The 27,521-nt window shown below is 44.8% G+C and overlaps 1 protein-coding gene across 1 annotated transcript in view; it reads left to right on the top strand.

Moving 5' to 3' along the window:
- Positions 1 to 27,521, top strand: part of cd109 (CD109 molecule) — a 255,125-nt gene that overhangs the window by 108,916 nt on the left and 118,688 nt on the right. The window contains exons 15-18 of the mRNA XM_072267001.1: positions 1,723 to 1,875; positions 4,910 to 4,978; positions 9,027 to 9,087; positions 21,107 to 21,233. Of these exons, the coding sequence (XP_072123102.1) occupies positions 1,723 to 1,875; positions 4,910 to 4,978; positions 9,027 to 9,087; positions 21,107 to 21,233 (410 nt within the window). The remainder of the gene's footprint in view (positions 1 to 1,722; positions 1,876 to 4,909; positions 4,979 to 9,026; positions 9,088 to 21,106; positions 21,234 to 27,521) is intronic.

The raw sequence follows: 27,521 nt of genomic DNA, 5'->3' as shown, positions 1-27,521 counted from the left end.
GTGTGTCATGGCCCGTAGCTTGATGGTGCATGGGATGTTGTCCCGGGATGAGCACGCAGCAGTACTCAGCACACACTCGTGCAGACGTAGACAGCCCAGTCCAACTCATCATTCCATAGTGCATTGTGATAGAAAAATGTGAAGCAATAACAATGCAGAATAAAGTGTACAGAGAGTGCAGTGCAGGTAAACAATAAACTGCAATATCACAACAAAGTAGATTGTGAGATTAAGGGTCCAATTTATTGTACTACAGGACTGCTTAGTAGTCTTATGCCAGTGGGGTTCCCCCGAGAGGACCACTACTTTGTCATTGGATTTGGAGGGTTGCATGCATCAATGACCCGGTGAGCTATGTTGACTGGAGTCAGGGCCTTATGCTTTTGGCTCTTGGTAGGGTCACCCATGCCCAACAGGTCAAAGGGTAGAGGCCAGAATAAGAGAGATCCACCGGTCTCCAGCTTCGGGGGTTGAGCTCAGGGCTAACAATGCTGACTTGTGAAACAAAATTGTGATGGAAACAGCAATGAAGAATCCTTTTACATCCGATAGCGAAGGAATTCCTGAGTCTCCACCCGGGACTTGCATGACTGACGGTAGGAAGCTACAGACACGATGAACGCGCGCCTGAGATGGAGGACTTTCATTGCTGCCCTAAACAGCATACTGTAATGGACAGGAAAAAAAAGATAGTGGTGGTGGTACCTGCTTTCAGGCTTTCAGGTGGGAAGTGGGGTGGGGGGAGGTGAAGATAGGTTTAGAGAGTGTGGAGAGAAAATTTATCAGGATGCTTCCTGGATTAGAGTGCGTGTCTTATTAAAGGTAGGCTGAGCAAACTAGGGCTTTTCTCTTTGGATGATAAGGAGGATGACCTGCTAGACATTTATAAGATGATAAGAGGCATAGATAGAGTGGACAGCCAGTGCCTTTTCCCAAGGGCAGCAACAGCTAATATGAGAGGACATACTTTGAAGGTGATTGGAAGAAAGTATATGGGATGTCAGAGGCAGATCTTTATATGGAGAGTGGTATGGAACACACTGCTGGGCACAGTGTTTGAGAGACATTTAAGCAACTCCTAGATAGGCACATGGATGATAGAAAAATCGAGGGTTACGAGGGAGGGAAGGGTTAGATTAATCTTGGAGTAATGGTCGGCATAACATCCCTGCCATAGAGGGAGTACAAAGAAGGTTCACCAGATTGATTCCTGGGATGGCGGGACTTTCATATGAAGAAAGACTGGATCGACTAGGCTTATACTCGCTGGAATTTAGAAGATTGAGGGGGGATCTTATTGAAACGTATAAAATTCTAAAGGGATTGGACAGGCTAGATGCAGGAAGATTGTTCCCGATGTTGGGGAAGTCCAGAACGAGGGGTCACAGTTTGAGGATAAAGGGGAAGCCTTTTAGGACCGAGATGCAGAAAGACTTCTTCACACAGAGAGTGGTGAATCTGTGGAATTCTCTGCCACAGGAAACAGTTGAGGCCAGTTCATTGACTATATTTAAGAGGGAGTTAGATATGGCCCTTGTGGCTAAAGGGATTGGGGGTATGGAGAGAAGGCAGGTACAGGGTTCTGAGTTGGACGATCAGCCATGATCATACTGAATGGCACTGCAGGCTCGAAGGGCTCCTGCACATATTTTCTATGTTTCTATGGACTGAAGGGCCTGTAACTTGCTGTACTGTTCTATGTTCTACATTTAACCAATACAGGTCTCACTTTCCTGGAGTAAGGAACAGGTAAAACCAGCTGACAGTGTCTCGCTCAATGTGTCTACCAATGAGGTCAACTCACTTGTTGGGATCTTGGTTGTGGACAAGGGTGCGCAGCTTCTCAAACGAGGAAATGACATCACCGAGGAACTGGTATGTGCTGATTCAAAGGTCTCTTGGAAACCTGATGGCTCTACACTTGATGTATTTGGTAGGAAATCAAGAAAACTCAGCTGACATGCTTTTTTCACTGAGGTTGGGTGGGACTACAACTAGAGGTCATGGGTTAAGGGTGAAAGGTGAAAAGTTTAAGGGGAACATGAGGGTAAACTTCACTGAGAGGGTCTTGCTAATGTGGAATGGGCTTCCAGCACAAGTGGTGGATGCAAGTCGATTTCAACGTTTATGCTAAGTTTAGATAGGTACATGGATGGCAGAGCGATGGGGTGTATGATCCCAGTGCAGGTCAATGGGAGTAAGCAGTTTAAATTGTCTCAGCAAGGACTAGATGGGCCAAAGGGCCTGTTTCTGTGCTGTACTTTTCTGTGACTCTATGACTAATTAATAGTGACCTTTCTGTAGATTCTTCAGTTCCTAAGTGAGAGACTGGGGCTCAGGTCAATAAGTCATGATGCCTAATGCTTTGTATTGGTATTGGAATTTGGGGGTTCATTGATTGGGATTCAGGTTATTTTCCAATGTATCACATAAACCAATAGTTGGTAACTGTAGATACTTGTGAACATTCGTTAACTGGTAATTGTCGTTTGGTTTATCACTTTCTCATAGTGAGATACAGTGAAAAACTGTGTTTTACAAGGCATCTATTCATGATATCTGTGCATTGAGGTTGTACAAGGTAAAACAATAACAGAATCAGAATGAAGTGTTATAGCTACAGAGAAAGAACAGTGCAGGTTCGTCCATCGTCGTCGATGAGGACCTCGACACCATTATGATGATGATGATGGTGTCGAGACTAGCGTTTGATTTGGATTTAAGTGAGGGAGAGTTGCTCATTCTCTCTTCCCAATTCCCATTTGGATCCAGTGGCAAGACAAGAGTCGAGATGACTGGAGAGGGGACTAGGTGCAGTGGATGACCAGGATGTCTTCTGTGTCTTGTCGTGTTCTACACGTTCCACGACGCTTGCAGAGACCGCCTTCTTGACTGTTGGACCTTCCATTGGTCTTGTCCGCTCAATCCGCCGGAGTCTGTCTTCACATGCTGGAATAGACAACTCCTTGTCTCACCGAGGGTTTGAGACCTGTCAGTTACCTTCACCTGGTTTAGCCAGCTTGTCAAAGCTGTTGCCCGGGGTGTGGCTGCTGTCGCATGCAAACAGTTACGGGGAGGCACAGGTGAGAGCTGAGTGCCAGGTGGGGACTTAAGGTGGACAAACCGCCTGAAAAGGACGCGACATGTTCCCCCACCAGAGGTGCTACCCCTCCCTGACACCCCATACACCCCTAAAACAGTGCAGGTAGACAGTAATGTGCAAGATGATAACAAGGTTTGCTCATTATGTGCCATGTCATATGACCTGGGTGATCATGGTCTTTCCTTGACCATGATTGTCTCGGCAAATTTTTCTGCAGAAGTAGTTTTCCATTGGTTTCTTCTGGGAAGTGACTTTATAAGATGGGTGACCCCAGCCATTATCAATACTCTTCAGAGATTGCCTGCATGGCTTCAGTGGTCGCATAACCAGGACTTGTGATATGCACCAGTTGCTCATATGACCATCCACCACCTGCCCCCATGGCTTCACGTGACCCTGATTGGTGGGGGAGGGGGGTAACCAGCTGTTCCAGCTTGCCTAAGGGTGACCTGCACGCCAGCGGAGAGAAGGAGAGCCTTTCGCCTCCTTTGGTAGAGATGTACGTACCTCCACCCCGCCACCCACTATGACAAGATAGATTATGAGAAGAGTCCATCTTACCATATGAGAGGTCCGTTCTATCGTCTTTTAGCAGTGGGGTAAAACCCGCTGTTAAAAGAGTGTCCTTGAGCCCTAGTGAGATTAAAGAATGTCTGGAGGGGTTTGGGTTCAGTGCAGGCAGATAATGAGGTGTAAGGTCATAGCGAGGAAGATTGTGAGATTAACAGTCCACTTATCATTCCTGGCAACCATTCGATGGTCCTATAATAGTGGGGAAGAAGTTGTCCTTGACCCTGATGGTACAGGCTTTCAGGCTTTTGTATCTTCTGCCTGATGCTGGCCTGGCCCAAAGGGAAGACAAGTCCAGATTTCAGATTTAGTTTTATTAACATAGATGACATGAGATTTGTTGGTTTGTGTCATCAGTACACCACAAAGGCACAACGTTACTAGGAAATTACAAAATAATTGCAGCAAATAAAGAGCTCATCTGTTCTTGCTGGTGGAACACAGCAGGCCAGGCAGCATCTATAGGAAGAAGTGCAGTTGACGTTTCGGGCCGAGACCCTTCGTCAGGACTAACCTGACCTGAGTTTGGGCCGAGACCCCTCAGCAGGACTAACCTAACCTGAGTTAGTCCTGATGAAGGGTCTCAGCCCGAAACGTCGACTGTACTTCTTCCTATAGATGCTGTCTGGCCTGTTGCGTTCCACCAGCATTTTGTGTGTGTTGCTTGAATTTCCAGCATCTGCATATTTCCTTGTAATTGCTCATCTGTTTTTGGACTCTTCAGAAATCTCTTAGTGGAAGGGAAACGTTTATTTATTTTTTAAATTTATTTAGAGATACAGCATGGTAACAGGCCCTTCTATCCCAAGGAGCCCACGCCACCCAATTACACCCATGTGACTAACTTACCCGTACCTCTTTGGAATGTGGGAGGAAACCAGCTCATGTGGAGGAAACCCACGAGCTCAAGGGGAGAACGTACAGACTCCTTATAGACAGTGAAGGGAATTGAGCCTGGGTTGCTGGTGGGGTAAGAGGGATACGCTAAACTGCTACACTACCTCTGCTGCTCCTGAATGAGTGAGTGTGGGTCTACCAGCTCTTGTATCTCTTTCCTGAGGTAGCTATGAGAAGAGGGCATGTCCTGGGTGGTGAGGGTCCTTAGTGATGGACGTCGTCTTCGTGGTGCACTATTCATGAAAATGTTCTCAACAGTGGGGAGGGTTGTGAAGTGATTTGATGCCCGTTTAACAATTGGCTCTTTTGACCTGTAGTTTTTATACATTCTGATCACAGGTCCGTTGGGCATTGATCAACACAGCTGAAGATTACACTGGAATTCGCTACCATGACAATGTATTTCAGGTATGTGAATAACGGCATTAGTAATCTGAACAACACACACAAAATGCTGGAGGGACTCAGCAGGCCAGGCAGCATCTACGGAAAATAGTCAGTCAACTCCTCGGGCTGAGACCCTTCAGCAGGACTGGGAAAAAGCTGAGGAGTCAGAGACTTTCTAATACTGACTCCTCATCTTTTTCTCCAGTCCTGACGAAGGGTTTCGGCCCGAAATGTCAACTGTACTTTTATCCATGGCTGCTGCCTGGCCTGCTGAGTTTCTCCCGCATTTTGTGTGTATGTTCCTTGGATTTCCCGCATTTGCAGATTTTCTCTTGTTAGTAATGTGAGTTTGAGATGGGACATAATGTGAGTGAGGAGCTAGAAGAGTCAACGAAAGGAACAGTAATGGAATTAATCAGCAGGACAGGTAGCAACTGTGGAGAAAGAAGAGATGTTAACGCTTCAGTTTAATTACCTCAGAACCTTTGGAGGAACATTCTGGCAGGAGTGACTTCAGAGAAGGCGGCTGCAGATGAAGTCACCAAAGGGAGAGGAAGGCAGTGTGGACAGTTGGGTAAAGATGTTGGGGGAAAGGAAGGGTTGGGAGGTTGGGAGTGTATTGGATGGGTGTGGGAGAAAAGAAACGGAGGTGAGGGGAAGGTCTGGAATGGTGAAGTACGCTGGAACGGGATGAAAAGAATGCAGAGCAGTGGAGGGGTGACAGGGGAGGAGGGCAAGGTAGGCAGGACTGGGAAAATGAGGTGCACAGAGACACACAAAATGCTGGAGGAAATCAGCAGGTCAGGCAGCAAAAAATGGAGAGGAATAAACAATCACTGTTGAACCTTCATCAAGTCTGGAAAGGAAGGAGAAAGAAGACAGAATAAAAAGGAAAGGGGAGGGGAAGGAGCACAAGTTGTCAGGTGATAGGTAAGACCAAGTGAGGGGGAAGGTAGATAGGTGGAAGGAATGAAGATAAAAGCCTGAAGGAGGTAGGTAAAAGACTGAAGAAGTGGAATCTAAGTGAAGAGGAGAGTGCGTCATGGGAGACAAGAAAGGAGGAGGGGGATCACAGGGTGGTGATGTGCAGGTGGGGAGAAGAGAAGGGGTGAGAGAGGAACCAGAATGAGGAACAGAAAAGGAGAGGAAGGGGAAAATGGAGAAAATTACCAGAGGTTACCAGATGGAATATTTGGTGGTTTTGCAGAATCTGCAGAATCTCTTGTGATTAGGAGGACGGAGAAGAGGGTGGAATAATTGTAGAGTGGTGCAGCTGTGTGAAGGAATAGAGGGCATGAACATAGAACATAGAATAGTACAGCACAGTACAGGCCCTTCGGCCCACAATGTTGTGCTGACCCTCAAACCCTGCCTCCCATATAAGCCCCCACCTTAGATTCCTCCATATACCTGTCTAGTAGTCTCTTAAACTTCACTAGTGTATCTGCCTCCACCACTGACTCAGGCAGTGCATTCCACGCACCAGCCACTCTCTGAGTAAAAAACCTTCCTCTAATATCCCCCTTGAACTTCCCACCCCTTACCTTAAAGCCATGTCCTCTTGTATTGAGCAGTGGTGCCCTGGGGAAGAGGCGCTGGCTATCCACTCTATCTATTCCTCTTATTATCTTGTACACCTCTATCATGTCTCCTCTCATCCTCTTTCTCTCCAAAGAGTAAAGCCCTAGCTCCCTTAATCTCTGATCATAATGCATACTTTCTAAACCAGGCAGCATCCTGGTAAATCTTCTCTGTACCCTTTCCAATACTTCCACATCCTTCCTATAGTGAGGTGACCAGAACTGGACACAATACTCCAAGTGTGGCCTAACCAGAGTTTTATAGAGCTGCATCATTACATCGCGACTCTTAAACTCTATCCCTCAACTTATGAAAGCTAACACCCCATAAGCTTTCTTAACTACCCTATCCATCTGTGAGGCAACTTTCAGGGATCTGTGGACATGTACCCTGAAATCCCTCTGCTCCTCCACACTACCAAGTATCCTGCCATTTACTTTGTACTCTGCCTTAGAGTTTGTCCTTCCAAAGTGTACCACCTCACACTTCTCCGGGTTGAAATCCATCTGCCACTTCTCAGCCCACTTCTGGATCCTATCAATGTCTCTCTGCAATCTTTGACGATCCTCTACACTATCTACGACACCATCAACCTTTGTGTCGTCTGCAAACTTGCCAACCCACCCTTCTACCTCCACATCCAGGTCGTTAATAAAAATCACGAAAAGTAGAGGTCCCAGAACAGATCCTTGTGGGACACCACTAGTCACAATCCTCCAATCTGAATGTATTCCCTCTACCACCACCCTCTGTCTTCTGCAGGCAAGCCAATTCTGAATCCACCTGGCCAAACTTCCCTGGATCCCATGCCTTCTAACTTTCTGAATAAGCCTACCATGTGGAACCTTGTCAAATGCCTTACTAAAATCCATATAGATCACATCCACTGCACTACCCTCATCTGTATGCTTGGTCACCTCCTCAAAGAACTCTATCAGGCTTGCTAGACACGATCTGCCCTTCACAAAGCCATGCTGACTGTCCCTAATCAGACCATGATTCTCTAAATGCCTATAGATCCTATCTCTAAGAATCTTTTCCAACAGCTTTCCCACCAGAGATGTAAGGCTCACCGGTCTATAATTACCCAGACTATCCCTACTACCTTTTTTGAACAAGGGAACAACATTCGCCTCCCTCCAATCCTCCGGTACCATTCCCGTGGACAACGAGGACGTAAAGATCCTAGCCAGAGGCTCAGCAATCTCTTCTCTTGCCTCGTGGAGCAGCCTGGGGAATATTGCGTCAGGTCCCGGGGACTTATCCGTCCTAATGTATTTTAACAATTCCAACACCTCCTCTCCCTTAATATCAGCATGCTCCAGAACATCAACCTCACTCATATTGTCCTCACCATCATCAAGTTCCCTCTCATTGGTGAATACCGAAGAGAAGTATTCATTGAGGACCTTGCTCACTTCCACAGCCTCCAGGCACATCTTCCCACCTTTATCTCCAATCGGTCCTACCTTCACTCCTGTCATCCTTTTTTTCTTCACATAATCGAAGAATGCCTTGGGGTTTTCCTTTACCCTACTCGCTAAGGCCTTCTCATGCCTCCTTCTTGCTCTTCTCAGCCCCTTCTTAAGCTCCTTTCTTGCTTCCCTATATTCCTCAATAGACCCATCTGATCCTTGCTTCCGAAACCTCATGTATGCTGCCTTCTTCTTCCTGACTAGATTTTCCACCTCACTTGTCACCCATGGTTCCTTCACCCTACCATTCTTTATCTTCCTTACCAGGACAAACTTATCCCTAACATTCCGCAAGAGATCTCTAAACATTGACCACATGTCCATAGTACATTTCCCTGCAAAAACATCATCCCAATTCACACCTATAAGTTCTGGCCTTATAGCCTCATAATTTGCCTTTCCCCAATTAAAAATTTTCCTGTCCTCTTTGATTCTATCCTTTTCCATGATAATTATAAAGGCCAGGGAGCGGTGGTCACTGTCCCCCAGGTGCTCACCCACTGAGAGATCTGTGACCTGACCCGGTTCATTACCTAGTACTAGATCTAGTATGGCATTCCCCCTGGTCGGCCTGTCCACATACTGTGACAGAAGAGAGGAGGTGTACAGGAAGTGGTGGAGGACCAGAAGATTTGGCACATTTGGGGACAAGGTAACAATCTCCATGAAATGTTGTTACAAGAGACTCTGCAGGTGTTGGAAATCTTGAATAACATGTACATAATACTGGAGGACCTCAGCAGGTCAGGCAGCTTCTATAGAGGGGAATGAACATTTGATGTTTCAGACTGAGACTATTCATTAGTAATTGGGCTGAGGCCCTTTGTCCTGATGAAGGGGCTTGGCCCAAAATGCTAACTGTTTATTTCCTTCATACATGCTGCCTGACCTACTGAGTTCCTCCAGCATTTTTGGCCAAGATTGTGTGGCCATCATTCCAAGTTTTCATCCAATAGTTTGTTGAGTGAAAGGAACAAGTTATTGATTTTTGTGGTTTTGATTTTTTTTGACAGAGGAGCGGGCTAATGGTACTAACAGATGCTCAGATTCCATTCCCAATCTTTGATTATTTGTGTAAGTATGAATCATGAAATATTTCAGTTACCCCTGGTTATTGGGAAATGGAGATCCATCTGAAAGGTGGATAAATATGTCCGGTATCCAGAAGGTCGAGTTTAGTTGTTTCGCAGTTGTTGAAGTTGTGGTTACAGCTTCCGATGAGGTCATTTGGACAATTGACTCCATAAGGCATTAATGACAGTCCACTCTCTTGTTCAGAGTTCAAAGTAAAGTTATTATCAATGCCCCTACAGCACTGTTTAAAAGTCTTTGGCATATATGTATAGCCAGGGTGCCTAAGACCTTTGCATAGTACTGTATGCACAATGTGGAGTGGAGAGCAAGTCTGCACATCAGGCAGGAGCGAAGGATGTTGGAATCACGAGGATGGAGTGCCATGGGAGTGGCATGGGACATGTGCAAGAGGAGTGCCAGGTGCGGGGGATGGAGCGGGTGCAGACACACCCAGCCCTGAGACACCAGGCAAGGTCATTTGACTCCGAACAACTGGTTTATCGATCATTACAGAATGTCTCTCTGGTGCTTCCTGCTCTCTCCCCTCTCCCTCCCCCTTTTCCCAACCACAATTCCCCTCTCCCTGCCCCCCTTCCCACTCTCAGTCCACAATAGAGACCCATATCAGAATCAGGTTTATCATCACTCACATAGATCATGAAATTTGTTCTTTTTTGCAGCAGCACAGTGCAATACATAAGATTACTACAACAGTGTGCAAATGTCTCAGGCACCCTAGCCATATATATGTGCCTAAGATTTTTTCACAGTAGTGAATATGGGTGGCATGGTATGAATGGTTTGCAATACCCGCACCCTGGGTTACATTCCTGCTGCTTCTGTTTCAGGCCGAGCCCCTTCTTCAGCACTGGAAGGGAAGGAGAAAAGTCAGAGTAAGAAGGTGGGGGGAGGGGAGCAAGAAGTACAAGGTTGTAGGTGACAGATAAAATAGGGAGAGGGAAAGGGGGTGAAGTTAACGAGCTGGAAGTTGATCGGTGAAAGAGTGAAGGACTGGAGAAGGGGAAGTCTGATAGGAGAGGACAGAAGACTGTGGAAGCAGGGGATGGGGGAGGAGCACCAGAGGAGGTGATGGACAGGTGAGACGATAAGGTGAGAGAGGGAAATGGAAATGGGGAATGGTGAAGGGGGTTGGGAAATTGACGTTCGTGCCACGAGGTTGGGGGCTATCTGGACAGAATGTAAGGAGCTGCTCTTCCAGTCTGAGTGTGGCCTCAACACGACAGTGAGGACTGACATGCTGAAATAGGAATGGAAAGTAGGTTTGAAATGGGTGGCCGCCAGGAGATTCCACTTTTTCTGGCGGATGGAGCGAAGGTGCTTTGCGAAGCTGTCTCTCAATCTACGTCGGGTCTCACCGATACACAGGAGGCCACACCGTGAGCACCAAACACAGTAAATAAGCCCAACAGAATCACGGGTGAAGTGTCACCTCACCTGGAAGGATTGTTTGGGGCCCTGGATGGTAGTGAGTGAGGAGGTGAAGGGCAGGTGTGGTCCTTGTTCCCTTCTTCTTCTCACTCCTTTTTGGTTCTTTTGCCAAACAGCTTCATCCCATGCCCCAAATCTTTTGACACATCCACCAATGGGGACAAATTCTCTTGCTTTTTCAAATTTATTTATCATTTGTTCTATTTAGAGATACAGTGAGGAATAGGTTCTTCTGTCCCTACAAGCCACGTTGTCCGTCAGCCACCAACACCCCAGTTTAACCCTAATTTAATTCCAGAACAACTTACAATAGCCAGTTAACCAACCCGGTACGTCTTTGGATTATAGGAGGAAACCGCAGCACCCAGGGAAAACCCATACATTCCATGGGGAGGATGCACAGACACTCCTTACAGAGGTTGCCAAAATAGAACGCCAAACGCCGATGCCCAGAGCTGTATTAGCGTCACGCTAACTGCTACACTACCCTGGCTGTATTTCCACATTTTAAATACCTGTTAGATTCTCTTGCACTTCCTATCTTGCAGTTCTTGGAATTGGAATTGGACACATATACCGGGATACAGTGAAAAACTTGTCTTGCATGCTGTTCATACAGGTCAGATCATTACACAGCGCATTGAGGGAGAACAAGATAACACAATAAGAGAATGCAGAAGGAAGTGTAAAAGCTACAGTGCAGATTTTCAGCAAGGCCGGAATAGGAAGTTGGTCAAGAAAATTCAGTCACTTGGCATTCAAGTTGAGGTAGTAAATTGGATTCGACATTGGCTTCGTGGGAGAAGCTAGAGGGTAGTAGTAGATGGTTTCCTCTCTGACTGGAGACCTGTGACTAGTAACACACATAAAAGTTGCTGGTGAATGCAGCAGGCCAGGCAGTATCTCTAGGAAGAGGTACAGTCGATGTTTCAGGCCGAGACCCTTCGTCAGGACTAACTGAAGGAAGAGTGAGTAAGGGATTTGAAAGTTGGAGGAGGAGGGGGAGATCCGAAATGATAGGAGAAGACAGGAGAGGGAGGGATGGAGCCAAGAGCTGGACAGGTGATTGGCAAAGGGGATATGAGAGGATCATGGGACAGGAGGCCTAGGGAGAAAGAAAAGGGGGAGGGGGGGAAAACCCAGAGGATGGGCAAGGGGTATAGTCAGAGGGACAGAGGGAGAAAAAAGAGAGAGAGAGAGAAAGAATGTGTGTATATAAATAAATAACAGATGGGGTACGAGGGGGAGGTGGACATTAGCGGAAGTTTGAGAAGTCAATGTTCATGCCATCAGGTTGGAGGCTACCCAGATGGAATATAAGGTGTTGTTCCTCCAATCAGAGTGGTGTGCCACAGGGATTGGCTCTGAGTCCATTGTTGTTTGTCATCTATATCAATGGTCTGGATGATAATGTGATTAACTGGGTCAGCAAAGTTGTTGTTGACACCAAGATTGCTGGTGTAATGGACAGCAAGGAATGCTATCCTGGCTTGCAGTGGGATCTGGACCTGCTGGAAAAATGAGGTGAAAGATGGCAGATGGAATATAATGCAGACAAGTATGAGGTTTTTTCACTTTGAGAGGACAAACCAGGGTAGGACTTACACATGAGTGGTAGGGCACTGAGGAAGGCAGTACAACAGAAGGATCTGGGAATTCAGATCCATAATTCTATGAACATGGCAGCACAGTTAGATAGGGTCGTAAAGAGGGCTTTTGGCACAGTGGCCTTCATAAAGGAGTAGAGGAGTTGGAATGTTATGTTGAAGTTGTGTAAAATCTTGGTGAGGTTTAATTTGGAGAATTGTGTGAAGTTTTGGTCACCTACCTACAGGAAAGATGTAAGTAAGACTGAAAGAGTGCAGAGACAATTTACAAGGATGTTGTCAGGACTTGAGCATCTGAGTTATTGGGAAAAGTTGGATAAACTGAGACTTCATACTCTGGAGCACAAGAGAATGGGGGGAGATTTGATAGAGGTATACAAAAGTATGAGGGGTATAGAGAGGGTAAATACATGCTGGTTTTTTTCCACCAAGGTTGGCTGAGACTAGAATTAGAGGTCATAGTTTAAGGGTGAAAGGTGAAATATTTAAAGGAAACCTGAGTGGGAACTTCTTTACTCAAAGGGTGGTAAGAGTGTGGAATAAGGTGCCAGTAGAAAAGATAGATTATACTTTATACTTTATTGTCGCCAAACAATTGATACTAGAACGTACAATCATCACAGCGATATTTGATACTGCGCTTCCCGCTCCCTGGATTACAAATCGATAGTAAATATTAAAAATTTAAATTATAAATCATAAATAGAAAACAGTAAAATGGAAATTAAGGTAGTGCAAAAAAAACCGAGATGCAGGTCCAGATATTTGGAGGGTACGGCCCAGATCCAGATGCAGGTTTAATTTCAAAATTTAAGAGAAGTTTGGATAAGTAGATGGATGAAAGGGAATAGAGGGCCATGTTCTAAGTGCTGGTCAATGGGACTAGGCAGAGTAATAGTTCAGCAAGGTCTAGATGGGCCAAATGGTCTGTTTCTCTGCTGTTGTGCTCTATGATTCTATGTTTCCAAATAAACAATAAAGTCAAGATTATAACGAGGTAGATTCTGAGGTCAAGAGTGCACCATATTGTACTAGTGGCTGATATTCTGATAACAATGGAACAGAGGCTCTTCTCGAGTCTGGTGGAAGGTGCTTCAGTCTTTCATATCTTCTGCCTGAGGGAAGAGTGGAGGGGAGAGAATATGTAGGGTGGTGATGCCTTGACAGAATCAGAATTAGATTCAGGTTTAATACCACTGGCATATGTTGTGAAAGTTGTTGTTTTGAGGCAGCAGTACAGTGCAATACATAATGATAAAGTACAGTAATTGTATATGTATATTTAAAATGTTAAATTAAATAAATGGTGCAAAAAGAGGGAAAAAAGTAGTGAGGTAGTGTTTATAGGTTCAATGTCCATTCAGAAATCTGATGGCAGAGGGGAAGAAGCTATTCCTAAATCATTGAGTGTGTATCTTCAGGATTCTGTACCTTGTTCCTGATGGAAGCAATGAGAAGAGGGGATGACCTGGGCATAATGGGGGCCCTCAGTGATGGATGATGCCTTTTTGAGGCATTGTTCCTTGAAGATGTCCTGGGTGCTACGAAGGCTGCTGCCCATGAAGGAGCTGGCTGAGTTTACAACTTTCTGCAGATTATTTCAATCCTGTGTAGTCCCGCCCCACCCCCAATATCAGATGGTGATGCAGCCAGTTAAAATGCTCTCCACAGTACATCTGTAAAAATTTGCGAGTGTCGTTGTTGACATATCAAACTCCTAATGAAATATAGACGCTGTTATGCCTTCTTTGAAACTGCATTGATATGCTGGGCCCAGAACAGGTCTTTAGAGATGCTGACACCCAGGAACTTGCAGCTGCTCACCCTTTCCACTTCTGATCCCCCGACGGGGACTGGTGTGTGTTCCCTCATCTTGCCCTTTCTGAAGTCCACGGTCAATTTTTTGGTCTTACTGTGTGAATTGGTGCGTTTATAAAGATAAGCTTTCTCCAGAGATAGAGACAGAGAGATCAAGAAAGGGGCGAGAGGTGTCGGAAATGGATCAGATAAATCTGAGGGCAGGGCGGTAGCTGGCTGCAAAGTTGAAGAAGTTGTTGAGCTCCGCATGGCTGCAGGGAGCAGCGCCAATATGGTTGTCGATGCAGCATGGGAAAAGTTGGGGAGAGATGCTGGCATAGGCTTGGAACATGGTCTGTTCCACATAGCCGACAAACAAGCAGGCAGAGCTGGGACCCATGTGAGTGCCCATGGCTACACCTTTTTGTCTGGAGTAAGTTGGAGGAGCTGAACGAGAAGTTATTGAGTTCCACCAGATGGAGGAGAGTAGTGGTGGAGGGGAACTGGCTGAGTCTATTACCTAGAAGGAAGTGGAGGCTTTAAGACCCTCCTGATGGGGGATGTAAGAGTATAGCGACTGGACATCCACGATGTAAATGAAATGATCGGGGCTAGTGAACTTGAAGTCATTGAAAAGGTCCAGAGCATGTGAAGTGCCACGGATGTAGGTAGGAAGGGGCTGAACCAGGGGGGATAAAACTGAGTTGGGGGATGCAGATATAAGTTTGGTGGGGCAGGAACACGTAGAGACAATGAGTCTACCTGGACAGGTAGGTTTGTGGATCTTAGATAGGAGGTAGAAATGGGTGGTGCGGCGGGGTAAGGGAACTATGAGGTTGGTGGCAGTGGATAGCCAGTGATGATCTGAGTGACAATGGCCTGCTGCTCCTTAGTGGTGCAGTAAGAGAAGGTGTCTGAGAGTTGTTTCCTGGCTCAGCAAGGTAGAGGCCAGTCCACCAGCCAACTGCAGCACCTCCTTTATCTGTGGGTTTGATGGTGAGGTTAGGATTAGTGTGGAAAGAATGGAGAGCAGTGTGTTCGGAAGGCGAGCAGAGTGGGGTGTCTGGGAAGAGAGGGAGGGTTGAAGCCGTGGGCTGGAGAGTCCTTGCCAAAGAAGTAGGCACGGAGATGGAGGCGGCGGATGAGCCCAGTATGATGGATCTAACTTCACATCTATTTTTCCAGTCCTGATGATGGGTCTCATCCTGAAACATCGACCGTTTATTCTTTTCCATAGATGCTTCCTGGCCTGCTGAGTTCCTGCAGCCTTTAGGTTGTGCTCCTCCCATTCATGTGCCCAGTTAAATGCCCGTCCCATAAAAGTCCCTGATATTTCTGCCTCTACCACCACCCCAGGCAGCACATTCCAGGCATCCACAACTCCCTGTCTAAAAAAACTTACCCCTCATATCGCCTTTGAAATTATCCCCTCCCATCTTAAATGCATGGTCTCTGGTATTAGCTATTTTAACCCTGAGATAAAGATTCTGTCTACTGTTGCTTTATTATTATTAACATACAGTATGTACTGAGATGCAGTGAAAAGCTTGTCCCGCACCCCGTTCATAACACAGTGCATTTAGGTTGAACATAGGACAGTATAGAACAGTACAGGCCCTTCAGCCCACGAAATTGTGCTGACCTTTAACCTACTCCACAATCACTGTAATGTTTCCCTCCTGCATAAACAGTCAATTTTCCTTCATCCATGCACTTATCTAAGAGTCCCATATAGTTCCTCTTCCACCTCCCCGGCAGGGCGTTCCACATATCCACCACTCTAGGAAAAAAAAACTAGCCTCTGACATCTACTTATTGGTTCCTCCAACACTTTAAAATTTTACCACCTTGCATTCGCCATTTGTTTGTCGGTTATGTGCCGTGTGTCGTATGACGTGGGCAGTCGTGGTCTTTACAAGACGGGTCACCCTTCCGAAAGGTGTAGCACCGGTTTATCCCTCCTGATCAGGGTCACGTGAAGCCATGGGAGCAGGTGGTGGATGGACGTACGAGCAGCTGGTTCGTATCACTTGTCCTGGTTATGCTACCCCACTGATGTCAGGCAAACAGTCTCTGAAGAGTATTGATAATGGCTGGGGTCACTCATCTTGTAAAGACACTCTCCAGAAGAAGGCAATGGCAAACCACTTCTGTGGAAAAATTTGCCGAGAACAATCATGGTCAAAGACCACGATCGCCCTCGCCATATGATACGGCTCATAATGATGGTGATCTGAAAAAGGATCAATAGCATATTACTGATGGGGTTAAACGTGGAAGGTATGATGTATAAAAGCCAACGTGGACCTTGCAGGCAAACAGCTTATTTCTACATTGTAAATTCCAGTAATTTTTAACTCCAGAGGGATTGTACCGAACACATCCTGGCTGTAATTTAGAGTTGTACATGAGCTTGAAGACAAATCTTGGAAAGAAGTCAAAACTCCTCTCCTTTATCCCCTGATTCAGTCACCTAATCCGAGGAAGGATGTATTGGCCTTAAAGACGGGACTCTGGAGTTTTTCTGGGAAGATTGATTTTTGGAAAAAGCGAGTTAATTTAGAGTAAAATAAATTCCATCTTCGCTGACATAAAGAACAATGAGAGTCATCTTGAAATGTATAAATGTTTTTGAGCACTTGGCAGAGCGAACTGCCTGCAACCTTAAAATTACAGCTCTTGGTCTCAGGATAAACATTTTTACATTTCAGAAGATCATGAACATTTTGAATTCTGTGTCATAGAACGTAGAACAGTACAGCAAAGAAACAGGCCCTTCAACCCATGATGTTGTGCCAAACCAACTAAATTAGCAATCAAATAATCTGATTTCTAAATCAAAAAAGCCCCAAACGTGAATCATTTCTACTTTCACAATGTCCATATCCCTCCATCTTCCTTACATCCATGTGCCTATCTAAACATCTATTAAAATATCTAGTATTTACCTCTTCTACCATATCAGGCAGCACATTCCTGGCATCCACCATTGAATTTAACTCTCCCCACCTTCCCACTTTCAATGCATGCCCTCTGGTATTAGACATTTCTACCCTGAGAAAAAGATACTCCCTGTCTACTCTATCTACGCCACTCATAACCATATAAACCTCTATCCGATCTATCCTCGCCCTCTGCCGCTCCATAGAAAGCAACTCAAATATTAGATTATTAGATTATGAGGACACTCAGTCCTCATTTATTGTCATTTAGTAATGCCTGCATTAAGAAATGATACAATGTTCCTCCAGTATGATATCACAGAAACACAAGACAGACCAAGATTAAAACTGACAAAAACCACATAATTATAACATATAGTTACAATAGTGCAAAGCAATACCATAATTTGATAAAGAACAGACCATGGGCACGGTAAAAAAAAGTCTCAAAGTCCCGATAGCCCCATCATCTCATGCAGACGGTAGAAGGGAGAAACTCTCCCTGCCATGAACCTCCAGCGCCGCAAACTTGCCGATGCAGCACCCTGGAAGCACCCGACCACAGCCGACTCTGAGTCCGTCCGAAAACTTCAAGCCTCCGACCAGCCCTCCGACACCGAGCACCATCTCTGCCGAGCGCTTCGACCCTGACCCCACCCGCCAAGCAACAGGCAAAGCCGAGGATTCACGGCCTTCCCATCTGGAGATTCTAGATCGCACAGTAGCAGCGGCAGTGAAACAGGCATTTCAGAAGTTTCACCAGATGTTCCTCCGTGCTCTCACATCTGTCTCCATCAAATCAGAATTGTGCACGGCACCCTACTTGACAAGTAATAGATATTCATTCCGGAGTGGCCACTGCTCACTGCGTTGCGCCGCCGTCTTCTCTTCTCTACCATGAAATATATCCACCATTTCATGATCGCACATGCCCTCTAAACCAGGCAGCATTCTGGTCAAACCTACTCTGCACCCTCTCTAAAGCCTCAACCTCCCTGCTATAGAGGGGAGACCAGATCCTCAGAGATCATGGGATATAAATTCTCAGTGGCCATTTTATTAGGTACAGGAGTGGAACATATTATAATCTTCTACTCCTGTAGCACATCCACTTCAAGGTTCAAAGTTACAAAAGTCCTGCATAGCACTCTTCTTGTAATCTGTGGTTATTTCAATTATTGTCACCTTCCTGTCAGCTTGAGCTAGTCTGCCCATTCTCCTCCGACCTCTCTCATTAACAAGGCATTTTCGCCCACATGGCTGCTGCCTGAATTGGAGACAATGTCTTATGAGCACATGTTGAGCGAGCTAGGGCTTTTCTCTTTGGAGCGAAGGAGGATGAGAGGTGAATTGATAGAGGTGTACAAGATGATAAGACGCAGACATTGAGTGGATAGTTAGAAACATTTTCTCAGAGTGTAAATGGCTAATATGAGGGGGCATAATTTGGAGGTGATTTAAAGAAAGTATCGGGAGTTTGTCAGAGGTAAGTTTGAGGTGGGTGTGGAATGCACAGCCAGGAATGGTCCATTCATTATAGCGGCATTTACAAGACTCTTAAATATGCACATGGATGACACAGATATGTACCGGTGCAAGAAAAAGTTTGTGAACCCTTTGCAATTACCTCATTTTCAGCATTAATTACTTATAAAATGTGGTCTGATCTTCATCTAAATCACTATAATAGACAAATACAGTCTGCCTAAACTAATAACAAACAAACAATTGTACTCTCCATGTCTTTATTGAACAGTCCAGGCTGGAAAAGTACATATGTGAACCAATGTATTTAATAACTGGTAGAACCTCTTTTAGCAGCAATAACTTACGCTAAACATTGCCTGTAGCTGCTGAACAGACTTGCATAATGGCGAGGAGGAATATTAGGCCATTCCTCCACACAAGACTATTTCAGTTTCATTAATATTTCTGCAATACCTTGCATGAAAAGCCCTCCAGGTCATGCCATGGCATCTCAATTGGGTTAAGGTCTGACCATTCCAAAACGTCAAAACATGAATTTTCTTTTTTTAAAAACCATTTTGTTGTTGCTTTACTCTTGTATTTCGTATCATTGCCATGTTTCATTATTCAACTTCTCTTAAGCTTCAGGTGACGGATTGCTACCCTGACAGTCTCCTATAAAATGTCTTCATTACAATTTTGAATACATTGTTCCTTCAATGTTTGAAGTTATCCAGGCCCGCGGCAGCAAAGCAGTTACAAACCATGGTGCTCCTTCCACCATGCTTCACAGTTGGGATGAGGTTTTGGTGTTGGTGTGCAGTGCCCTTTTTCCTTCAAAGATTGTGGTAGGCATTTCCGCTAAAAACTTCAACTTTTGTCTCATCTGGCATGGAACCTTGTCGCAGAAGCATTGTGGAAGATCCGGGTGGTCTTTGAAAACTTGAGACGTGCAGTGCTTTCCTCTGTGTTGTCCTTCCCTGAACACCGCTCTTGTTCAGTGTTTTTCTTATAGTGGACACCTGAACAGAGACCTTAGCAACTTCTAGAGATTTCTGCAGGTCTTTAGCTGTTACCTTGGGTCCCTTTTCACTTCCTTCAGCATTGCACGTTGTGCTCTTGGTGTGGTCTTTGCAGGACGCCCACTCCTAGGGAGAGTAGCAACAGTACTGAATTTACTCCATTTGTAGACAATTTCTCTTACATTCAGGTCTTTAGAAATACTTTTGTAGCCTGGTTCCAGCTTCATGCATCTCTACAATTCTTCTTCTAAGGTCCTCTGGAAGTTATTTTGATTGAGGAATGGTGCACATACATACCTTTCTTGAGAAGAGCAGGCTCTGTCAGTAACTCGACTTTGTGTGCCTTTTTTAATAAGGCAGGGCACCTCTATAACCCACACCTCCAATCTCATCTCAGTGACTGGAACACCTGATTCCAAACAGCTTTTGTAGAAGGCATTATCCCCAGAGGTTCACATACGTTTTAAAACCTAGCCTGTGATTGATTAAATAGTGTACTCAGTATTGACAAGAAGAAGTACGGTTGTTTGTGTGTTAGTTGTTTAGGCAGATTGTGTTTGCCTATTATTATGACTTAGATGAAGATCAAGCTACGTTTTATGAGTAATTAGTGCAAGGAGGGAGGAGAAGATGGCGGCGCGACGCAGCGCGCACAGCCATTCCAAATGAATATCGTATGTGTTAACTAGGGGGCCGTGCACAATCTGGATTTGATGGAAACAGCCGTGAGAAGCATGGAGGAACACCTGGAGTAACTTCTGAACTGCCCGCTTCGCTGCCGCTGCTACTGTGCGATCGAGAATCTCCAGAGGGGGAGCTAGATTTTAGAGCAGGGTAAAGGTCAGCACAATATTGTGGTCCGAAGGGCCTGTACTGTGCTATACTGTTCTATGTTCTCATGAACAGAGAAGAAAATAGATTGGAAAAATAATGAGGCACTGAATTTACTGTGATCTTATTGAATGACGGGGTAGGGCAGGTCTGAATGGTCAACTTCTGATTGCATTTTTCTTTTTATTTGACGGAATATATAAGCCGTAGCAGTAAAAGGAACTGCATTGACTAATTCTGTCCCTTTTGGATCCCGAACTTGAAGCACAACTTCTCAACTTGAAGTTGTAAAAGGGTGCTCAAAGGGTTTCAGCTTCATAGAGTCATGGAGTCACAAAGCTCCACGGCACAGAAACAGGCCCTCGGTCATCTAGTCCATGCCAAACTGTTACTCCGCCTAGTCATATCAGCCCTGACTTGGACCATATCCTTCCCATCCATGTCCTTGTACAAATTTCTCTCAAATTTTAAAATCAAACCCACATCCTCCTGTTCCACTGGCAGCTTGTTCCACACTCTCACCAGCTGTTCTCCTTAAATATTTCACCTTTCACCCTTAACCCATGACCTCTAGTTCTAGTCTCACGCAAGCTCAGTGGAAAAAAGCCTGCTTACATTTACCCTATCTATACCCCTCTGTCAAACCTCCCCTCATTCCCCTATGCTCCGGGGAATAAAACCGTAACCTATTCAATTTTTCTCTATATCTCAGGTTCTTGTACCCCAGCAACATCATTATAAATTTTCACTGTACTCTTTCAATCTTCAGATCAAAGAAGTCCAATAACGGGACTTTCTTTAAAGGTGCACAGCATCTGATTTTCTTGATAACTTTGACTTGCCAAACTTATGCTTTCAGTACCAAGTCGGGAGCTCTGCTAACTTTGTGTCCCTGCTTTTGCAGACCCAGTCATGTTTGAGGCCAATGCTGAGTTTAAGGTCGTGAGTCACGCTGTTGAAGAAGAGCCAGAAGATCAAAGAGTCCGGACATATTTCCCAGAAACTTGGATATGGTTGGACATGTTAACTGGGTAAGATAGCAACAGAAGTGGCAAAGTGAATCCAATCCTGAAAAATGTGAAGTAACTCACTTTGGAAGGTCAAACTTGAAGGAAGAAGCAAGGTTAATGTCAGAATTTTTAGCAGTGTGGGTGAACAGAGGGATCTTGGTGTCCACATTCATAGATCCCTCAAATTGCCATGCAAGTTGACAGGGTTGTTAAGAGCGTATAGTGCATTGGCCTTCATTAGTCGGGGGACTGAGCTCAAGAATCGTGACGAAATATTGCAGTTCTGTAAAACGCTGGTTAAACCACACTTGGAATATTGTGTTCATTTCTGGTCACGTCATCTATAGGAAGGGGGTGGAAGCTTTATACAGGGCTCAGAGTGCTACCTGGATTAGAGAGCATGTCTTAAGCCTGGTTTATACTTCTGCATCAACGCGTCGCCTTAAGGTCTGCGTTGCCGCAAACCCTACGCAGAGCCGACGTGGAACCCTACGCGAGAGCTTGCGTTGCTGCGACGCGCACCTCTCCCAAAATGTAACCTCGCGTCGCGGCAATGCAGAACGCACCAACTGTGATTGGTCCGCTTGGTAGCATCGCATTACCTCCTACGCTGCAATAGCTTCTCATCGGGTGACTGAAGGGCAGGGAAGGAACTCTGGCTGCAATGCTTTCCATAAAGCTTTACAGACCTCCGAAATTATGGAGGACACATTTCGCACGAAAAAAGACGCTCGCGTCTTGTTTACCCCGAGACTACCATGACCATGAAGCCTTGTGCGGGCAGGTGAATGCGCATGCATGACGTGCGCAAAATGCCGAGTGACGCAGACACACCAACACTCAAGTATAAGTGCTCACAATGCGCGTAGGCCACTTGCGTAGGTTACAGCGTCCAGTTAACGCAGAAGTATAAACCAGGCTTTATAAGGAAAGGTTGAACGAGCTTTGGTTTTTCTCTTTGTAGTGAAGGAGGATTAGATACAGGTGTTTACAATGATAACAGGCTTTTATAGAATTGACAACCAGTGACTTTTCTCAGGGCGGAAATGGCTAATACAAGAGGGCGGAATTTTAAGGAGACTGGAGGAAAGTATGGGAAGAGGATTTCAGATTGTTGGAATATTCTATGTTATAAAACTGAATTCAGTGACCTGACCCCAGGCAGATACTCACCAATAACACTGGACAACACACACAAAAAATGCTGGTGAATGCAGCAGGCCAGGCAGCATCTATAGGAAGAAGTACAGTCGATGTTTCGAGCCGAGACCCTTCGTGAGGACGAACTGAAAGAAGAGATAGTAAGAGATTATGGGGAGCAGTGATAGAGGGTTTTACTAAACTCCCATTGAAGAGAAGATTTAAAATTCTTCAGTGCTGGCATCACTGGAAGAGGCTTCGCAGTAGTGGATTTAAAAACGCAAACACGAGGAAATCTGCAGATACTGGAAATTCAAGCAACACACACAAAAAGTGCTGGTGAATGCATTTTGTGTGTGTTGCTTGAATTTCCAGCATCTGTAGATTTCCTCGCGTTTGCACTGGACAACAACCTTTTTTCAAAAGCGTTGCTTCCTCAAACTTTTTTTTTGTTTATAATAAACCACTTGACTCGGAACACAAATATAATTTCACACTACTTGTATCACGCAGGAATTTGGTGAAACAAACAATAAACCAGAAATAAACTTTTTTGAATATAATGCACTTAATTATCATATGAAGAACGTTTGATGGCTCTGGTCCTGTATTCATTAGAATTTAAAAGAATGAGGGGTGACCTCATTGAAACCTATCGAATGTTAAAGGTCTCGATAGGGTAGATGTTGAGAGAATGTTTCCAATGTAGGAGGGTCTAAGACCAGTGGACACAGCCCCAGAATAGATGTATGTCCTTTTAGAACAGAGATGAGGAAGAATTTCTTTAGCCAGATAGTGGTGAATCTGCGGAATTCATTGCCATAGCCGGCTGTGGAGGCCAAGTGTTTCATTTGTACTTGGTGTCTCTGGCTTCTTGCATTAATGACCAACAATAATCAACTAGCATTGATGAATTCCAGTTGTGCTGATATCATTTCTCTATGACCGCAATGTCCTAATAAAACCTTTCACCATGCTCGGCACTGACAGCACCAAGATTTGATTAGATTACATTAGATTCAGCTTTATTGTCATTGTGCCGAGTACAGATACAAAGCCAATGAAATGCAATTGGCATCTAACCAGAAGTGCAAAGGAATAGTATTATTTACAAAATAACTGTGAATAAAAAGTAAGTGCTACAGCACACAAATATAAAATTACTGAGACAGTACAATATGGGTGCAATACTGCTTAGCGCTGTGATGTGAGGTTCAGCAGGGTCACAACCTCAGAGAAGAAGCTGTTCCTGAGCCTGCTGGTGCAGGAGTGGAGGCTCCTGTAGTGCCTACCGGATGGGAGGAGAGTAAAAAGTCCATGGTTAGGGTGAGATGCATCCTTGATAATGCTTTTCGTCCTGCCCAGGCAGCGTTTATGGTAGATGTTCTCAATGGTGGGCAATTGGGTGCCAATAATCCGCTGGGCAGTTTTCACCACACGCTGGAGTGCTTTGCGGTCCAATATGGGACAATTGCCATACCACACTGAGATGCAGTTGGTGAGTATGCTCTCAATGGTACAGCGGTAAAAGTCTGTCAGTATCCTGGGACAGAGGTGAGCTTTCTTGATGCTCCACAAGAAATAAAGGCACTGTTGCGCCTTTTTGATCAGGATGGAGGAGTTCAGGGACCAGGTGAGATCCTCGGAAATGTGGACACCAAGGAATTTGAAGCTTGATACACGCTCCACTACGGCTCTGTTGATGTAAATGGGGACATGAGTGCGGCTCCTAGCATGCCTGAAGTCCACAGTGATGTCCTTGGTTATTTGGGTGTTAAGGGCCAGATTGTTATCGGCACACCACGCGGTCAGGTGCTGCAGGGAAGAAGTCTAAATGGGAATGTAGAAAATGAATCTTTAGTAACATATTGCACTTCATAGTGTTGTATGCTTGAAGAATGTTGCCAACCAGCTGCATGTAGTTTGGTGCTCTGTAGTTGCCAAGAAATTTTTCAACAACATCCTTTAACACCTCCTATGCAATTTTCTCTGGTCCAACTAGAAGTTCTTTGAATTGCCTGTCATTGAAGACTTGTTTGATTTGTGGACCAACAAAAATAACTTGGCATCACTTGTTCTGACTTGAATGATGAATTGAAATAACTAATATAGGTAATTTTAAAAATGATGCATGATAGGGGAATTTCATGGTGATTTTCATGATCAACAGCCTAAAATCCGTAAGGTACATTCTAAAGGATTCAGGAGGCAAAATCGTTTTTGTCTGATGTAACTAAAATACCAATGTTTGCATCCAGCTTTGCAAGGATTACTCAGTTCCAGATCTCACTGTTGACTTGTTCCAAGCATAGACCAAAGAATTGTGTTCCAAGGGTGGCAGCAGTATGATACTCTTGGCACCAGGACAGCGCTAGATTGAGTATGATATCAAAGAGCCTTGGTAAAGCTGAGGTCATTGGGAACCAAGAGGAGAACCCTCCCACTGATTGATGGGTTACAATTTATGCAAAGGAAGATATTGGTGATTTATGAGAGGGGTGGGTTGTTTTTACTGTTCCTGACCAAATCAACTTCAGCTACACCACCAAGTGGAGAGAAAGACCGAAATGGTTGGGTTCATCAGCCCAGTGGGTTTGGAAGGGGCAGTATCAAAGGTTCAAAAATGCAACGTAAATTTATTACCAAAGTACATATATGTCACCATATACAACCCTGAGATTCTTTTCAATAAATATTGAGCATATGAGATGAAGAGCCCTTGAAAGTGAATCCGGAAGTTGTAGGAACAAGTTCAGTGTTGGGGTGAATGAAGTTATACCCTCTGGTACAAGAACTTGATGGTTGAGGATTAATAATTGTTCCTGAACCTGGTTGTGTGGGTCCTGATGCTCCCGAACCTCCTTCCTGATGGCAGCAGTGAGAAGAGAGCATGACCCGGATGGTGGGGGTCCTTGATGATAGATGCTGCTTTCCTACAACAGCGCTGAATGTAGATGTGCTCAGTGGTGGAGAGGGCTTTGTGCGTGATGGACTGTGCTGTGTCAACTACTTCCTGAAGGCTCTTCCATTCTTCCATTTTTGGGACTTGTTTTTCTTCTATACTGTGATGCAACCAGTCAATATGCTCTCTATCACTCATCTATAGAATCCCATCAAAGTTTTAGATGACATACTAAATCTCGGCAAACTTCTAAGAATGCAAAGGCACTGCCATGCTTTCTTTCTAACACATGTGCTGCATCCATGAATGATTCTCTGAAATGATAAAACTCAGGAATTTAAAGTTACTGACCCTCTCCATCTCTGATACCCCTAATGAGGACTAGGTTGCGGACCTCTGGTTTCCTCCTCCTGTACTCAATAATCATTTCTTGGTTTTGCTGACTGACATTGAGTGAGAGGTTATATTTGAGACACCACTCAGCCAGATTTTTCACCTCTCAGATATTGATTTTATATGTAAAAGGAGATAAAATGATAGTCTTATGGGGAGATAGGCAGGGATGTACTGCTGTGATTTTATAAGGAACTGGTTTGATGGCATTTTGAATATCGTGAGCAGTTCTAGGCCCCATATCTAAGGAAGGATGTGCAGGCCCTGGAGACTGTCTAGATGATGTTCACAAGAATGATCTTGAGAATGAAAGGGTTAATGTGTAAGGAGTGTTTGATGTCTCTGTGTCTGTGCCTGAAGGAGTTCAGAAGGATGAAGGGGTGGGATCTTAGGGAAATGTACTGGATCCTGAAAGACTTGGATAGAGTGGACACAGGGAGGATATTTTCATTATTAACAGTGTCTCACCTGAAGGTACAGGCTCAGAATAAAGAGATGCCCTTTTAGAATTGAGACACGAAGCAATTTGTTCAGCCACACCATGGTAAATCTGTGGAATTCCTTGCCAAAAAGTGCAGTGAAGGCCAAGTCACTGGGTGCATTTAAGGTAAAGATTCAGGGTAGTAAGGGTATGAAGAGTTGCAGGGAGAAGATCGGAATGGGGTTGAAAAGAAAACAAGCATGTTTGAATGTCTGGGTTGAGTAAATGGGCCAAATGGCCTAATTCTCTTCCTGTATCTTATGGGTGGAATGAGGCTCCCATGAGAGAATAGAATATAGAACATTCACGCTGTGGCCACTTTGTTATATACACCTGCTCGTCAATGCAAATATCCAATTAGCCAATCATGTGGCAGCAACTCAACGTATAAAAGCGTGCAGACATGGTCAAGAGGTTCACTTGTTGTTCAGAACAAAGATCAGAATGGGGAAGAAATGTGATCTAAGTGACTTTGACTGTGGAATGATTGTTAGTGCCAGATGGGGTGGTTTGAGTATCTTAGAAACTGATGACCTCCTGGGATTTTTACTCAAAACAGATTTATGAGTTTACAGAGAATGGTGCAAAAAAAAAAACATCCAGTGAGCAGCATTTTTATGGGAGAAAGTGTCTTGTTTAGAGGTCAGAGGGGAATGGCCAGACTGGTTCAAGCTGACAGGAAGGTGACAGTAACTCAACCAGATGTTACAACAGTAGTCTGCAGAAGAGCAACTCTGAATGCACAACACAGCAAATCTTGAAGTGGATGAGCTATGGCAGCAGAAGACCACACCTGGTTCCACTCCTGTACCTTAAAAATTAGATACTGACTGTAGAGATTACAACATGGTATGTTCTATGATGTTGGGTTCAAAATTCCAGATCCAATAGCTTGTGGCTCCCGTAAACAGTTTGGTCAGGAGTTTTCACACAGTGACATTGAAGGATCCAATTTCCCAAGCCAGGAAGACATATGCCTTGTAGGGGAATCTGAACACTGTGGTGTCCCCATGCTTCTCTTGTCCTTGTCTTTCTTGGTGATGGGATTTGTGGGCTTAGATGTTCCAGAGCAAAATTAGGACATGCTGCTTCACAGAAGTATTCATGAAAATCAGGAGGTGGGCAATGGACATCCGAGAAGACCTTAAGATATAGAAGCACCATTAGTCCAACTGGCTCATTGAGTCACTCCTCCATTTCCCTCTCAGCCTCAGTCTCCTGCCTTCTCTCCGTACCCCTTCATGCCCTGACTAATCAAGAACCTATCAACCTCTGCCTTAAATATACTCAATGACTTGGCCTCCACAGCTATCTGTGACAATGAGTTCTACAGATTCACCTCCCTCTGGCTAAAGAAATTCTTCCTCATCTCCATTCTAAATGGACTTCCTTC

The sequence above is a fragment of the Mobula birostris genome, chromosome 8 (genome assembly GCF_030028105.1).
Source record: "Mobula birostris isolate sMobBir1 chromosome 8, sMobBir1.hap1, whole genome shotgun sequence".
In the NCBI taxonomy this organism is placed as follows: Eukaryota; Metazoa; Chordata; class Chondrichthyes; order Myliobatiformes; family Myliobatidae; genus Mobula; species Mobula birostris.
This window is presented reverse-complemented; position numbering and strand designations above follow the sequence as displayed.